Source organism: Arachis ipaensis, chromosome B04, assembly GCF_000816755.2.
Source record: "Arachis ipaensis cultivar K30076 chromosome B04, Araip1.1, whole genome shotgun sequence".
In the NCBI taxonomy this organism is placed as follows: Eukaryota; Viridiplantae; Streptophyta; class Magnoliopsida; order Fabales; family Fabaceae; genus Arachis; species Arachis ipaensis.
In genome coordinates, this window is record NC_029788.2 from 5,416,562 (window position 1) to 5,433,723 (window position 17,162).

General features: G+C 35.8%; 4 protein-coding genes across 5 annotated transcripts; 1 reads left to right on the forward strand and 3 right to left on the reverse strand.

Moving 5' to 3' along the window:
• LOC107638593 (basic 7S globulin) lies at positions 345-2,206 on the forward strand. Its single transcript, XM_016341930.2, has one exon. The coding sequence runs from the start codon at positions 540-542 to the stop codon at positions 1,812-1,814; it is 1,275 nt and encodes a 424-aa protein (XP_016197416.1). The 5' UTR covers positions 345-539; the 3' UTR covers positions 1,815-2,206.
• LOC107637531 (basic 7S globulin-like) lies at positions 3,848-5,528 on the reverse strand. Its single transcript, XM_016340940.2, has one exon. The coding sequence runs from the start codon at positions 5,379-5,381 to the stop codon at positions 4,092-4,094; it is 1,290 nt and encodes a 429-aa protein (XP_016196426.1). The 5' UTR covers positions 5,382-5,528; the 3' UTR covers positions 3,848-4,091.
• LOC107637532 (basic 7S globulin) lies at positions 7,227-8,715 on the reverse strand. The gene has a single exon (XM_016340941.2). The coding sequence runs from the start codon at positions 8,657-8,659 to the stop codon at positions 7,382-7,384; it is 1,278 nt and encodes a 425-aa protein (XP_016196427.1). The 5' UTR covers positions 8,660-8,715; the 3' UTR covers positions 7,227-7,381.
• On the reverse strand, positions 10,656-15,835 carry LOC107638594 (dihydroxy-acid dehydratase, chloroplastic). 2 transcript variants are annotated; one of them, XM_021120567.1, is made up of 15 exons: positions 15,189-15,834; positions 14,735-14,806; positions 14,496-14,543; positions 13,879-14,033; positions 13,583-13,777; positions 13,395-13,506; positions 12,782-12,851; positions 12,634-12,692; positions 12,388-12,511; positions 12,218-12,288; positions 12,016-12,117; positions 11,600-11,680; positions 11,181-11,339; positions 11,010-11,068; positions 10,721-10,972 (listed from the first exon to the last, which is right to left on the reverse strand). In XM_021120567.1, exons 1-14 carry the CDS (start codon positions 15,708-15,710, stop codon positions 11,018-11,020), a joined length of 1,821 nt encoding a protein of 606 aa, XP_020976226.1. In that variant the 5' UTR covers positions 15,711-15,834; the 3' UTR covers positions 10,721-10,972; positions 11,010-11,017. The 2 variants fall into 2 exon arrangements, with proteins under 2 accessions (XP_020976227.1, XP_020976226.1); XM_021120568.1 differs by lacking the exon at positions 12,016-12,117 and having other exon boundaries at positions 10,656-11,068; positions 15,189-15,835.

The window sequence follows — 17,162 nt, forward strand, 5'->3', positions numbered from 1 at the left end:
CTTTAAATATATAAATAAATGGTGTATATAACTTATCAATCATTCTTTTTTTATTGTTTTCTGTTATCAAATCAAACCATTAATTAATTTATCATCATAATTTTTGTGCTCTCGTCGTGGTGGGTACGTACAAAAATAAGGTTTATGAATGTGACCTACCAACCAATGATACAGTCACACTCACATGTCATCCTACTCAGAGAAAGAGAAAGAGAAAGGATAAGCACTAAGCATCACAGAGTGTTATCTACTCAGCAATCCAAACCCCAAAACAACCCCAACAAAATAATAATAATAAAGAAAGAAAAGGTAAAAAATAAATAAATTAGGGAAAAAGAAAAGCAGAAATAACACTCAACAACGATTCATTAATCAATAATCATAGACCTTATCCATCCAATTTTCCAAAGCCCCCAAAAACGAAACTAAAAACTAAAAAGTTTCAGTTTTTAACGCAGCCGCGGCGACCCATCACCGAACACACCTCATAGCTTCTTACTTCTTCAACTACCAAACCAACTTCTTCTTCTTCTACTACCATGGCTTCTTCTTCCTCTCTCTTTCTTCTCCTTTCCTTTCTTTTCTTCACCCTCTTCCATGTTCAGATCTCAGCTTCTTCTCTGATTCTCCCTGTAACAAAAGACTCTGCAACGCTTCAATACTTGACCACACTCTCTTATGGAACCCCTCTTGTTCCCACAAACCTTGTTCTGGATCTTGGGGGTTCCAACCTCTGGATCGATTGTGCATCGAGGAACGCCCCGTCTTCTTCCTCAATCTCTGTTCCTCACCGTTCGATTCAGTGCCTCACGGCGAAAAGCCACGAAATTGAGACTCAGGCATGGGTCACAAGCCTCTCAAACCCTGAAGAACTTGACCAGCCATGTCAAATTCTCTCTCAAAACAGCATCACCGGAACAAAATCCTCGGAGGGTGAGCTCGTTCAGGACCTCATAGCACTGAAAAGGTGGAAGCTTGAAGAAGAAGAAGGACCAAAGAGTCAGATTCTCTTTGCTTGTTCACCAACACTTCTCTTGAAGGGTTTAGCGAGTGGTGCCAAGGGAATTGCAGGTCTTGGAAAATCTCGAAGTTCATTCACATCACAGATCTTTGATTCTCTTACAACTCAAAGAAAGATGAGTTTTTGTGTCTCATCTTCATCTGGGGTTGTCGTTTTTGGTAACATGGGTTATGAATTTCAACCATCTGATGAAATTCTCAGATCTTTAACCTTCACACCCCTTGTGACCACCACCAACAACCAGAAGAACCCTAATTCACAGGAGTATTTCATCAACGTCAATTCCGTCAAAATCGGTGGGAAAAAGGTTTCCTTTAACACGCCATCGCTGTCACAAGATGGCAATGGAGCTATGTTGAGTACGGTTGTGCCTTTCACAACTTTGCACAGTTCAATCTATGAGATTTTTGAGAGTGCTTTCTTGAAAGCTGCTTTGGCCATGAACATGGCAAAGGTGGAAGCTTTAGCACCTTTTGGTCTTTGTTTCAGTTCTGAGGGGAACCCAAGTGTGCCAATTATTGACTTTGTGCTTCAGAGTGAGATGGTGAAGTGGAGCATCCATGGAAGGAACTCAATGGTGCAGGTCAACGAAAAGGTTATGTGCTTAGGGTTCTTGGATGGTGGTGTGGATGCAAAGAATAATATTGTGATTGGAGGATTTCAATTGGAGGATGTTTTGGTTCAGATTGATCTTGATACTAACATGGTTGGATTCAGCAATTCACTTTTGATGAAGCAAACTAGTTGTTCTGATTTCAAGAGGCTTGCTTCTTCCATGGTTGCAGCAGAATGATTTGACCAAAATAACCCTTGCTATTGATTATGATATATAATTGATGAGGCATAATACATAGTTTTTTTGTTTTCTTTTTTTAGATTATGGGTGAATGCTGAACATTTTAGTATCAGTTTTTGTAATCACCTTAGAACCACTTAAATGTTTTGTGTGTATACTACTAATGGTTATTGTTGGGAAGTTGAAGGCACCTTTTGATAATTGGATAGTTCTCTGGTATGAGCTTTAATCAGTTGATTGAGTTGTTTTGTTTTAGGCTTAATTATGTGTGTGTTTATTTTGTCGGTGTGATAAGATATGATGAACATGATAGGCAATAATGTGAATATGGAAATGGAACACGTTGTGGAATATTTTGATAGTGGGAAGAGCATATCCATTATGCACCATTCATTTCATTATAAGGCACTTTTGTTATTACTTTCCATTTATTTATTTATTTTATTGCACAATATGCGGCACACAGTTTAACACTAAATGAAAGGTATTGGCACCCGGAAATTGCAGAATATCTGTTTCGTATTAATTCACGAGGTTGAGGCCTAATCGTACACCAGTACAGGAAAAGGGGCACTTTTGTAATTTGATCTTTTTATTATCGATATTATTATTTAATTATTTATTTTGATAAAAAGTCAGATATAATTAATTTCATATAAAATTGATAATTAAAAATTATAAGATAATCAGTTAAATTATTTAAGAATTATCAATTATGAAGTTGATTGGACCTGAATTTTTATCCATTACTTTTAGTTAAAAAGATAACTTTTTAATTTGTATATGATGTTTAGATTTGTGTTTTTTAAAATATCAGAATTTGTCAATAGCGTATTGTATATTTGTATTCTTAAAAAATTTAACAATAATAAAAAAGACAATTTGCTGTTGGTGAATCGGCGAATTCACTTTTTTAAATTTTAAATTAAAATTCACAATTCGCCAATGAGAAATTTTATTTATTTTCATATTTTAAAAATCACCAACAAATCCATTTTTTAGGATTTTACCTCCCAATAAATAATATGAAATAAGTTGGCCCTTTAATGGGGTGAAGCAGAGACGAGTTGACTTTTCAAAATGGATGAGCATTCATTATATGGAAGATTATTAATTAATAATTACTGTTGCTTTCTTTTGGTAACTGATAATTATTATTTAGCAGAAGGATTAGATTCAACTAATTGTTCTTTTTCTGACTATGATCATCGTTACAATTGTGCACACCAACGCTAGAGCTGCACATGGATCGGATAATATTCGCATATTCGTGATAATTATTTGCATTCGATCCGAATTTTGTGGATATTATCCGATTCGCACTATGATAGAATCGGATTGCGAATTTGGCAGTGATATCCGCGGATCCGATCTGCAAATTCGCATATCCGCACATCTCATATAAATAGCATTGTTAAAGTAAACTCTAATGTGATATGAATTTTAGTGTGTTATTTTATGAATTTTATGATATCTTGTTTTTAATTTTTTATGTTGTATTTCAACTTGAAATAATTAAATTTAAATCTTGTGTTATTATTTTGTTTTTGTTATTCAAGAGAATTTTTATTGATAATATTTTAGGAGTAAATAAGCTTAAACAGGTGAAAAATAAATTTTCTGGATATTTTTTTTATAAAAACAGCCAAACAAAATCTTAAAATTGTTTTTTTGAATTATGTCGGATCGGATCGGATCCAGCCTGAAAAAATACGAATATCGTATTCGATCTGATCCGATGAATGCAGTGCAAATCGGATAAAATTTTAGACTATATCCAATTCTATCTGTGTGCAGCCCTAACCAACAGTGTATGACCCTTAATCTTAATTTAAACAATTCTTCTTTCTTTAGATATGTCATATGTGATTTTTTCTCTATCAAATGGAAAGAAAAAAATTATATCTAAAACTATCTAGTCCTTAAAATGTACAAAACTATAGTATGACCTATAAAATCTGGTTTATGAATTTTAATTAACATATTGATCTACCAGAGAGATTAATTGGTTATGGATGAGATGTGCCTTAAAAAAAAGTAACTACTTTTCCCAAAATTGAGAGTTTTTGAAAGAGCATTTCAACCTAATCTCACCATTGATCTAAAACTATTGAAAATAAAGGCCATAGCATCAGCACCGAGATAGTAAATTTGCTTACAAAATTTGATATATGGGATTACTACAGATACCAAGAAAACATGCATAATCAAGGACATAAACAGCATACAATATATTATTCCCATTCAGCATAAGAGTAATTCAAATGCCATATATCATAAGTGGGAGCAACTTGCATTATGGAGCAAAAGTGAGGAACTGAAGCTTAATTTTGATGAATCCAAATCAAAGACTAAAAGATTATCAACCAACTGATACCCTCCAATGACAATTGATGCTTTCACAAATGACATTCTTGGTTCTGTCCCTCCATCAACAAATGCAAGACATGCCACATTCTCCTTTGCCATTACCATTGAATTTGCACCATGAATTCTCCATTGCACTCCCCCTTGTAACACAAGATCAATGGTAGGAACAACAAATCCAGTGACAGATTTCTTAATAGTTCTAGAATCAAAGCATGCCTCAAATGGTGCAACTGAAGCAACTCTCTTCATTTTTATATCCAAAGCCTTCTTAACAAAATCTCGAACGAAAGGCTTATACACAGAGCTTTGTAGCTCAGTAAAAGGACTCATTGTGCTGATTTTGGTGCCACCATTTCCCTTTTTGTCAATGGACAACTGTGAAGGCTTGATGTTCAAAACATTGCCATCAATCTTAACTGATTTGACATCAATGAAGTATTCCTTAGAGGGTACGCCCTTGACAGAAACAGCACCGGTTGAAACAGGGTTGATGATCAATGGTGTGGTTTGGACAAATTTGGACACTGACCCATCAATGGATTCAACCATTAAATTGGTGTATCCTAACTTGTTTGAAGAAGGTAAGCAGATAGAAAATTTGGGTTGAACCTTGTTTTCCAATGCAAGTTGATTTGGTAATGCAAGTTGTGATCTTGAAAGGCCTAAGATCCCTTTAGTGCTCTTAGGTAAACCTTCTAGAGGGGAACCGGAAGTGAATCCTTCGGCTTCAATGCAGGCCGAAATCAAGCCATGAACTTTCATTTGAGAAATGACTATTATATCTTCACCATAACCACCACCAAAGATGAACTTGGCTAGTTGGTTGATTGCAGAGGCACCACAAGTGTTGTTTGTGCAGCCCGGTTTGAAGGGACCGCTGGTGCAGCTAATGCAGCCGATTGCATCTTCAGGGCATGATTTTGAGTCGCAGCTGATAGGGCTGTAGGATGATGAATTGTAGTTCTTGTCACAGTAATACCAGAGGTTTTCCCCTGCAAGATCAATGGCTAGATTGAAGCTCTTTGATGGTGTTCCTATGGCAAGTGTGGTGTAGAAGAGGTTGGTTGAAGGGTCTTTCTTGATTGGAAGGAGATAGGGAGAATGTGGTGGTGATGCTGCTAATAAGCATGGAACTGAGAAAAGAGAGATTATTGATAGGATGAAGAAGTTGATAGCAAAAGTTGTAGTAGCCATTGTGATAGATGAAGGCAATGGTGTTTGATGTGTTGTTAACTTAACTGAGTTACCCTTTTATAAATGGAGCACCATTTATTTGTGTGGATCATATCCTGATGATTGATCATTATCATATTTATGATTCTTTGAGCATTGATTTTAGTCAAGAATGGATGCTTGCTGGTGGTAATGGTATTGCACAAGAGAGAAAACAGCAGCTATAAATGTGGCCGTAGCAGTTAGCACCATCAATTGCTGGATGATGATGGCACATTGTTTGGGTAATGTTCGTTGCCTTAGGGTACCTTGGGCACTCGACGGGTCAGATGGTGTGGAGAGAATAAGCGGGTGAGGCCCTGAACGGACTTGGAGCGGGAGTAGAGGTGCCAGCTGGAAGTTGGTGACGAGGGAGACGGCGTGGACGGGGTGGCCACCTGCAAGGATACTCCGACGATCAAGTCAGCGTCCGAGGTGATAGTGGAATTGGGTAAGATGTCATATACCTTGGGGGAAGAGCTAGCCTCTTCCCTTATATACTGCGCTGGGTGGGTCCATAGGTGACTTAGCCCACTGGCCAGGAAGTTTACATGAGCTGTCCTAATCCACGTGGAGAAGAGCAGGGCGTTTCAGTCTTCGGGTCGGGGGTCTCGGGTGACGCCTCGAGGGTACCGACCCGACCGGTTACTAGGCGTGATGACTCGAGCCACTTTGTGGTAAGTTGCGCGTGCTTCGGGTCGGCGTGGGGGGCCGACCCATTGGGTTGCCTCTGTTGTGGAGGCTGGTTCGACCTGTCGGGTAAGCGGACTGGACTGTGACAGTCCATAACAAGTAAGTACTAACATGTTTTCACGTAAAGCTGACTTAAATAACAGTTTTTAACAATTATTACATGAAGATAACTTAAGGTGAGTTGTCTCCCATTTTGCATTCCAAGGTACAATTCAGTTATTGCTTTGGTTGCCTATCTTGACATTCCGTACAGGTTGCCACAAGTGGATACCATGCACTTGAGAGTTATATCTATGTTTGAAATGCGATGCTATCTCCCTTTTAAATTTTGTTTGGTGGAGGCAATTATTCAAGAGATTTTATAAGGAGTATGAGATCTGGTTCGAATATGAATCACTTGTTAAGTAAAAAGAACATCTGTTACTCCATATCACTCACTGTATATAGATACATTGATCTTTTAATATAATAAAAGTAGGTAAAAAATTAGAATTTGGATTCTCTAAATTTTGAATTTTTACTTGAGAGGGTAAAGTGTGATCTCTCACTTTAGAATAGTTTCTCTCTCATATTTTCTCTTAGTCACATCTATAAAATAAATGGTTAGAGATTATACTTTACCTTGTAAAGTGAAATTCAAAATTTAGAAGATCCAAATCCAAAAAATTATTCAGTAAATGACACTACAAATTAAGGTACAATAATTAATTATAAGAGTTAAAAGTTAGATATCTAACCATTTTTATTTATATACATACATAACAATACAATCAAGAAAAAGACATTGAGTTGTATTTGTGTCCACTGAAGATCCATACAATTGAATGATATTAATGGTATATCAAGTATCAACCCTTGCATTAGAGCAATTAGTTTTTTTAATTTAATATGATTTCAAGTAAGCAAGAATGTGTAATAATTTTTAGTTGTATAAAATGAATATACTGCCTGACTCTGTAAATTACAAATTTGAGCATTAATTGAAACTGATACATTCTCTAAATGGTTAATAAAATTGAGTTTAGATTTTTAAAAAGTAAAGGTAATTGTTATCAACACATTTTCACTTACTTAATTACTTGCAATCTTGGCCACTCAGAAAGTCAGTTGGTAAAATCTATTGAATAAACTGTCTCTCTCAACTGATTAATGTTTGCAACAAAAGCAAACATAATTTATTCATTCTGCTCCAAAGAAATAAACACCATAACAGTATATTATTATTCAACAATAACAAAATTCAAATGCATTACAACATAACCTATGGTCCTATACTGTAACATTATTCATTAGTGGGAACAACTTGCATTATGGAGCAAAAGCGAGGAGCTGAAGCTTAATTTTGATGAATCCAAATCAAAGACCAAAAGATTATCAACCAACTGATACCCTCCAACGACAATTGATGCTTTCACAAATGACATTCTTGGTTCTGTCCCTCCATCAACAAATGCAAGACATGCCACATTCTCCTTTGCCATTACCATTGAATTTGCACCATGAATTCTCCATTGCACTCCCCCTTGTAGCACAAGATCAATGGTTGGAACAACAAATCCAGTGACAGATTTCTTAATAGTTCTAGAATCAAAGCATGCCTCAAATGGTGCAACTGAAGCAACTCTCTTCATTTTTCTATCCAAAGCCTTCTTAACGAAATCTCGAATGAAAGGCTTATACACAGAGCTTTGTAGCTCAGTAAAAGGACTAATTGTGCTGATTTTGGTGCCACCATTTCCCTTGTTGTCAATGGACAAGAGTGAAGGCTTGATGTTCAAAACATTGCCATCAATCTTAACTGATTTGACATCAATGAAGTATTCCTTAGAGGGTACGCCCTTGACAGAAACAGCACCGGTTGAAACAGGGTTGATGATCAATGGTGTGGTTTGGACAAATTTGGACACTGACCCATCAATGGATTCAACCATTAAATTGGTGTATCCTAACTTGTTTGAAGAAGGCAAGCAGATAGAAAATTTGGGTTGAACCTTGTTTTCCAATGCAAGTTGATTTGGTAATGCAAGTTGTGATCTTGAAAGGCCTAAGATCCCTTTAGTGTTCCTAGGTAAACCTTCTAGAGGGGAACCGGAAGTGAATCCTTCGGCTTCAATGCAGGCCGAAATCAAGCCATGAACTTTCATTTGAGAAATGACTATTATATCTTCACCATAACCACCACCAAAGATGAACTTTGCTAGTTGGTTGATTGTTGTGGCACCACAAGTGTTGTTTGTGCATCCTGGCTTGAATGCACCATTGCAGCCAACGCAGCCATTTGCGTCTTTGGGGCATGATTTTGAGTCACAGGTGATAGGGCTGTAGGATGATGAATTGTAGTTTTTGTCACAGTCATACCAAAGATTCTCTCCTGCAAGATCAATGGCTAGATTGAAGCTCTTTGATGGTGTTCCTATGGCAAGTGTGGTGTAGAAGAGGTTGGTTGAATAATCTTTCTTGATTGGAAGGAGAAAGGGAGAGTGTGATGATGCTGATAAGCATGGAAGTGAGATAAGAGATATTATTGATAGGATGAAAAAATTGATGGCAAAAGATGTAGTAGCCATGGTGATGAAGGCAATGGTGTTTGTTTGATGTGTTGTTAATAATGTTTAAGTTACCCTTTTATAGAAAGAGCAACATGCATGTGTGGATCATATCCTGATGAATGATATATTATTTATGATTCTTTGACCACTGATTTTAGTCAAAAATTGATGCTTGGACAGCTTGGTGGTGCACAACAGATACGAATTAAGAGATAACAGCTAGAGATAAGTGAAAGTGAAAGTAGACTTTTATGGCTATAAAAGTATGTAAATGTAATAAGGTTGACTTATTCCAAATAAAGTCAAGATTAGTCCGTTGACCAATATCCAATGTGCCCATACCACCATCATTTGCTTGATGGATCAGTATACTTGAAACGGTGGACACAAATTTATTAGGAAATAGATATCAATTTTTCTAGTAATGTTGCAAAATATTTTTTATTATAGACTTATTAAGTGACAAAAAGAAAAATATAGTGATTTTATATAATAAAATATCATANCCAGTCCTAAATGAACGAGTCAATTTGTTGCTTCGGCCTTGGGTTGCCCATGTTGACGTTTCCGTACATTGGGCAATCTAGAAGTAGGTAAATGATTTTTGCTTTATTGCATGTTATTTATACTTGTCTGTCTATTATTTTATGAGTTAATAGTTAAATTGGTTCTTGAAAGAGTATTTTTTAAAATCATCCCTAAATAATTTTTTTAATCAAATTAGTCTTCGAATAATTTAAAAGCAATCGCGTTGGTTTTTCTGTCAATGGATTAACAGATTCCGTTAACATTTGGCCACGTGGATCGTTAAGTTGCTAACACTGACATTAAAACGATGCCGTTTTAATTATTATAAGTCTCTGATTCAAACACGATGTCGTTTAGTATTTAGTGGAGCTTCATCTCCTTCCATTTACAGCTTCACTCAGTCACTCTCTATTCTTTAACCACTCAAAGAATGAAGAAAGAAGGCGGCGAAGCTCCGATCAAAGAGAAGAAGATGGTGCTATCATCGGCGACGCAGTGAGTAGTGCGATTGCGTTCGCATAGTGTGAGAGACTACCATCGCACCGTCGTGGAAGACACTGTCATCTGCGAGAGAGATAATCAATGTTTCCTTCAATGGGTTTCAGGTTGGGTTTTTTTGCTGGTGCCTGGTGGTAATGTTAGGGTTTTGATTGATTCTCTTTTTTATTTAGTTAATTTGTTACAAGTTGATTAAAATTTGTGTGCTCTGTTTTCGATTTTTTTTACTTTGTTATTCGATATTTTTTTTTTAAATCTAAGTGACGATAGATTGCATTGTGATGACCAAAAAAATAATACTACTACCATGATTAATTGGCTATGTTCGTTAATTTCAATCCATAGATACCTGGAGTAATTTGATCAATTTGGCTATGCTCATCAAGTATAAAACTTTTGTACAAGGTTAGGGAAACAAATCAATTATCATAAACAATGCATGTGGGTAATACTAATTTATCAAGAAACATGATTTTAGCGATGACAACACCTCTGCCCTTCCAATGATCGTTGATTCTTCGTCTTCTCTCTCTGTTTCTCTTGACTGGGAGGAGAAGATCGAGCCTGGGACGCCCAAGCAACGGTGGCCTAGAGACCGAGCCACTCAAGCGTAGTCGCAGTCGGTGAAGCGTTGCCGATGAAGGGGTGCCTCCGCCGTTCCTACGATTGTCAATTCTTCCTCTTCTCTGTGTTTGTTTCGTCTGTTTTGAGGGAAGAGTAATGGGGGTTGAGGAAGTAAGAGACAATGTCGTTTGAAGTATAACCCACAAACGGTGTCGTTTCACTTAACGCTACGCGTGAAACAACGTTAACGGAATGGGTTAAACAGTTAATGGAAGGACAAACGCAACTTATGTTAAATCTTTCAGGGACTAATTTGATTAAAAAAATCATTCGGAGATGAGAATGACAATCGCGTAATCTTTCGAGGACCAATTTGACAATTAACTCATTATTTTATTTTATTTGATTCTTTTGTCTACAGAAAACAGAAAATATTGAGCTTTATTATGATTTTCATCCGAATGATGAAATCTATTTTAAGAACATTGATTTCTCATTTCTCCCAAGAGAAATGTTCAAACTAACATTTATTCATTAACTGATACACAACATTAAACAAATTCACACAAAAATTACAAAAATGATAACTGGTCCATAATGAAGTAGCAAAAGAATAATTATAATTCACAAGAGATACATCAAGCTACATTGCTATGCACCCTTTTAGGCCTAAATATTAATAACACCCCAAAAAAACACATATGACCCTCTTTTTCTCCCTCTGCTACTCACCAAAACTCTGCTCTATCTCTCTCTCTCTCTCTCTCTCTCTCTCTCTCTCTCTCTTTACTCATCCGTCACACATCCGCTAGAAGCTGATTTCACATTTTTAATGTACTGCAATTCAGAAACCAAATAAAAGCTAAGCATAAAAGCACAAGAAATAAAGTGTATTTATTTTTTCATTTTTCTTTTGTTGCATCTTAAGGAACTTCATGTCTCATCATACCTTGTAGAGAACTCCTTGGTTAGCTTTGTATGGCGGAGCAGACCATTTCTTCTTGCGTGCCTCCATCTCCTCGTCGGATACCAAAGTATCAATCCTCCTCTTCTGGACGTCGATGTTGATGACATCTCCGTTTTGAATCAAGCCGATTGGACCACCCTCCTGTAACATCAATTAAACCACAAGTATTATCAGCTGCTACAAGGAACTATAAGATTTTTCTTCATAGATTGAGTACAAGAACATGTCACGAAATAAATACCATCTCTATCTATATCATTTTAGATAATATAACGACAGCAGGAACATGTTACAGAAAATCATTTGATCGAATATCAAAGATTTTACATTGTTAGCATCTTCAATTTTTTTTAAGCTTATTATAGCCATAATAAAATGATAATATAGCATAGTCAATTAACCTGTGCTTCAGGGCATATATGGCCAACAACAAATCCATGTGATCCTCCTGAAAATCTCCCATCAGTCAACAAGGCAACTTCCTGCAGCATCCAAATGTAAGAAATGTCAATAATTAGGTCCATTATCACGGTCTCTTGTAAATTACAAAATAAAATAAAATCAAATTAAGCATATTTGCCAGCATTGATAGATAGATAGACAAGGATTCATATTAATTGAGACTCCTACAGTATCAGAGAAAACAACAATAAACAAAAACAAAGCCTCCTTATCCCACTAGGTAGGGTCGGCCACGTGGATCAGACGACACTATTGAGCTTTATTGTGTATCATGTCTACAGTAAGACTGTTTACCTGTAGAAAAGACTATTACAAAGAAAGTAAATAGAATAAACAAAGATATCATAGGTCAGACCTTTCCAAGCCCTGCACCCATTATTGCACTTGTTGGTGTTAACATCTCAGGCATGCCTGGACCGCCCTTAGGTCCCTCTCCCCTAATTACAACCACTTTCCCCTGACAAAGTGGAATATCATATGCAGAGATTCAATTAATGATTTCAATTTAGCAGTGGTTAAATCCGTGTAAAGCGTAACAAGGCAGTGGAAAGAAATACCTTAAAACTTGAAGGATCCTCTGAAATGGCAGCAATCATTGACTCCTCTCCTTCAAATACAAGTGCAGGGCCTGTTGAAAAATCCATGTCATTAACATGTGATTCAGGCAAACATAATTTATCCAAAGCAATATTTTAAGAAATTCATAAAATACAGAGAGAAACTTCACCAGAGAAGTATAGCCCCTCTTTTCCAGTAATTTTAGCAACAGAACCCTGTGGGGCAAGGTTTCCGTATAATATTTGAATGTGCGCTGTCTTCTTTATGGGATTTTCTATAGGCCTTATTATTTCCTGAACCACACATAACACAAAATTTGTAGCTTGCAAGAGATTAATTCATTAACAATCAAATTGTGGGAACTGTGAAGTGTTAGCATTGATAAAATTAAACATAAATGTCATGATACTCATACCTGGCCCGGGGACAAGGGAGGAACAAGTTCAGAATTTTCAGCAAGTGTCCTCCCAGTAACTATAGAAGAGGTATGTCTATGTTAGTGACATGCATATTCTGCAGGAAAGAATCTTCTTTTCTAAACACACAAAGACAAATGGCCATACCAGTCAAACAGTCCCCCTCTAGAAAGCCTTGCTCAAGAAGGTAGCGGATAACAGCAGGGGTTCCTCCAATCTATCAAAAACAAAAATGAGTTTCAAGCAATATATGATAGAATAGAATAGCATAGGCACCACAAGCATGACTTCAAGAAAGATAACAACAATCAAACCTTGTTCAACTAAGCAGGATCAGCTACATTTACATTGATAAGAGAGTGCCATAATACCATATAATAAACCAAATCTATTTTAAAACTATTTAAACCTAAATCTTTAAGTTGTTTCTCCAAGAGTTTTTCGGTCAACTCTTAAGTTTTAACTGCTGAGCTTCCCTCCGTGTGATTTATCCGGAATTTATCATGCCTACTCCACATATGACCAAACCACCTAAGTTGAAATTGCACCATCCTTTCCATAGTGGGTACAACCCCAAATTTCACTCTAATTCATTCTTTCTTTATCCTATCCTATATACCCATTGAATGCAATATTTCTCATCTCTACACCATTCACTTTATTTTCTTGAGGTTTTTTTACAACCTAATTTGGTACCATTGAAAAAAAAAAAAAAGCTGAAGCAATACTCCATTAGTTAACATAAAAATTAAATACATACCTTGTGAACATCTTCCATGACATATTTTCCACTAGGCTTGAGATCTGCAAGGAAAGGAACCTCATCGCTAACCTTTTGGAAATCATCAAGAGACAATTCGATGCCAACAGACCTGCCAAAATCATTATATGACCTTTCCAATTAGAATTGTTATCTGAGTAAGAATTTTGGCACCAAACTTCACTTACTTGGCTATAGCAATTAAATGTAACACAGCATTGGTAGATCCACCAAGTGCCATAACTATAACCATTGCATTGCGTAGTGATTTACGAGTGATGATATCTCGGGGCTTCAAGTCCATCTTCAACAATTCGAGAAGATATTTTCCAGCTAATCGGCACTCATCCAACTTTAATGGATCCTCAGCAGGTGTAGATGAGCTATAGAAGTAAAAAATAAAGGAAACCACATATTTTATTTTATTTTTCTTGGGACCAAAAAAGATGAGGAAAAACAATGTCAACCTACATAACATACTTACCTATAAGGAAGAGACATTCCCATAGCTTCTATTGCAGAAGCCATGGTATTGGCTGTATACATTCCTCCACAAGCCCCAGCACCCGGGCAAGAGTTGCGGAGAACATTTTGTCGGTATTGATCGTCAATTGATCCACTCACATATTCACCATAAATCTACAGCAAAATTTCTGGTTAAATGTGACATAGTGGTATCCAACTTCTGAGATATTCAGGGAAACAGATATATATTATAAAGTACAGCATTTTAAAGTGCTGACCATTACAAAATTCTCAATTTTTCGATTTAAAGAGGAGCTCCGTTATTTCTAGGAAGATGGTCCAGACTCCAGACATAGGGAATATGACATCCTAATTGACAATATAAGATTTTCTCTAATAATTTCTTGCAAGTATAAAGGACCTCAGAGAGAACCAGTTAGTATATGTTTTTCTTTTATTCATTTTCATATTTTAACTGTTCAAGCAATATTTTCCACTCTCCTCATTAAGTTCTTTCTTCTATCTCTTGAAAAAACTTGCCTTTGTTTTAATTGGTGCAAAATCAAATATGAAGAAATTAACTAAACAGGAATCACATTAAGACGGAATTTGACTCGAGACATTTATTTCTTATACCTGAAAGGCAGATACTATGTCGAATGTATTACCCTGAAAATGACCAGGCTGCAAAAAGGAATATTACAATAAACATTAGAAAGAATATAAACAACCTCAGAATCAGTAATGACATTTCACATTTTCACTAAGGAAATGAACAGTTAGGGGGCTGCAGCTGGCTTCACAAACATGTTAATTACATTGATCAAGTGAAATCTAAAACAATTACAAGAGGGCATAGCCGAATTTCCTCCTACCTTTATAGTCCCACCATAAACCATAATGCTTGGTCTGTTGAGGCGGCCCATTGCCATGATTGTACCTGGCATCTGTAAAACTGTGAGATGTATGACTCAACTACTAAAAGAATACAATCTACAACTCCTCTAAAACATACACAAGTAATCACAGCAATACAGCAGAAATTGGAAACTTGACAAGCTAACAACTGAGCTATTGCAGACAAACGAACGTATTAACCAACAAAAATCAATCCACCAAATCTGCAAACTAAAGAAACCCAACAAAACAAAGTTAGCAAAAACACTCTCTTTTATCTAATCTATATTCCGGCCTACCGAACTAAAAGAACTTCACTCTAAAAAAAAGTAACCTTTGTATATCCCCATTCACATAAACACAAAATTAAAACCTTGCTTAAGAAAAACAGTATGAAAAACAAGTTGAAAAGTGAAGGTAAAAAGTGTTTACATTTTTGTCACAGCCAGGGATGGAGATGTTGCCATCATACCACTGAGCACTCATAACGGTTTCAATGCTATCAGCGATGAGGTCCCTGGACTGCAAGCTGTAGCACATGCCCCTCGTACCCATGGAAATGGCGTCGCTGACACCGATGGTGTTGAACCTGAAGGGGATCATGCCGGCTTCCCTAACGCCTTCTTTAACGGCCTCGGAAAGTTCCAGAAGGTGCATGTTGCAGGTGTTACCCTCGTACCAGACGGAAGAGACGCCAATCTGGGGCTTGTCCATGTCGTCCTCGGAGAGACCCACGCCATAGAGTACGGCCTGGGAGGCTCCTTGGGACTTTGGTTGGGTTATTCGGGAGCTGTACTTGTTGAGCTTTTGGGTGGCGGCGGCGGCGGAGGAGGACTCCGGCGGGGAGTCGACGGTGACGGAGGGAGAGGATTGGGAGGCTCTGATGGAGAAGAAGGGGAGAGTGCGGCGGTGGAGAGTGGGGAGCGAGGTGGGTAAGAAGAGAGTGGACTGCATTGTGATGATTGAGAAAAGAGAGGAATCAAGATTCAAGAGTGAAGAGTGAAGAGTGGAGAGTGAAGAAAGGGTTTAGAGAAGGGGATTGAGGGTTTAGCTAGGTTAGGTATGATTAATTGATTATGAACATGAAATGACAATTGCCTTTTAAATTTTTGTCACTTATTACCTACTTTTGTCTCTCACTCCCTTTTAATTTTTTTTAAACTTGTTTGGCTGGTGTTCAAATTTTTTATTTGTCAGTGTGCTTCATACAAATTTTAATATAATAAATAAATAATATTTTTATATCATTTTAAAAGTTTACAGGAATAAATTCTTTTTCTTCCTTCCTAGAATAAAAATAAAAAAAGATGACTTAGGAAATTATTCAATATTTTTATGAGTTAATAGTGAAAATATTGTTATGTATACATTAAATTGGTATCCAAAAATTTAGACAATTAATGTGTCACAAAATAATTAAGTTAGGTGTTATCATTCAAAAAACAAAACCAACAATTTTACTCACAATTGCATTTTTTAGGTGCCAATTTGTTGTTTTTTTTTTTCATTAGCGGTTTTGACTTTTGACTATTAATTCAACCGGTGATGTTATATTATAAAATTATTTTAGTGACTAAATTTAATTAAATTGGTCTAATAATTTAAGAATTGATAATAAAAAATTTTAATTAAAAAAAGCAAAAAAAAAATAAAAAAGGTTTAATTAAATTTAATTTAAATAATAATTTCTTCGCCTACCATCTCTTTAATCCATATTTTTACACATAAATCACATATATCATGTGTATATAAAAGACTAATTATAGACACCAAAAAATATTTTTAAAAAACTAATTATTAAGTTATTGACTTTTCCTATTGTGCCAAGGAATTAAGTTATTAGTTGAATTTAAAATTAATAAAAAAAATGTTTACAAATACTAAAAATTAGTTGGTATATTTATATATGTATTATTTTATATTTTTCGATAAAGTGAATAGCCATTAAAATTTAAAATAATCAAATTTTTTATAATAAAATACTCAATTTTTTTTATAAAATAATCAAACTTTTTCACGATGATGAAACCAAATGTTAATAAATACAAAAAATCTGTTGTCATTATATTTTTATATATGTTAAATTTCTGAGAAAAGAGCATAATAAGAAAGATAATATTATATGTAAAGTTGTTGTGTTGAAGTTGTTGTTATATAATACAAGAGTCACTTTATTTATAGGGATATTATCAACTAACTTTATAAATATTCATCTACTAACTACTAGTCATTACTAACTTAACTCAAAACTACTAACAACTCTAATAATATTTTAATATGTCTCGGTGGATGAAAGATATTAATAATCCCCAACTTGAATAAGTTTTGATGAGATGGTTGAGAAAGAGGCGTGCAACACGACGACACAGAAGAAGAGACGTGCAGCATAGGTCGCGATTCTGGTCA

Excerpts from the sequence above, each read along its gene's own strand:
- LOC107638593 (XM_016341930.2), top strand. The coding sequence starts at position 540 with ATGGCTTCTTCTTCCTCTCTCTTTCTTCTCCTTTCCTTTCTTTTCTTC.
- LOC107637532 (XM_016340941.2), bottom strand. The coding sequence starts at position 8,659 with ATGGCTACTACATCTTTTGCCATCAATTTTTTCATCCTATCAATAATA.
- LOC107637531 (XM_016340940.2), bottom strand. The coding sequence starts at position 5,381 with ATGGCTACTACAACTTTTGCTATCAACTTCTTCATCCTATCAATAATC.
- LOC107638594 (XM_021120567.1), bottom strand. The coding sequence starts at position 15,710 with ATGCAGTCCACTCTCTTCTTACCCACCTCGCTCCCCACTCTCCACCGC. Across the intron at positions 12,512-12,633 it reads CTCCCTTGTCCCCGGGCCAG|GAAATAATAAGGCCTATAGA; the intron begins GTATGAGTATCA and ends TGTGTGGTTCAG. Across the intron at positions 12,289-12,387 it reads AGAGGGGCTATACTTCTCTG|GCCCTGCACTTGTATTTGAA; the intron begins GTGAAGTTTCTC and ends ATTTTTCAACAG.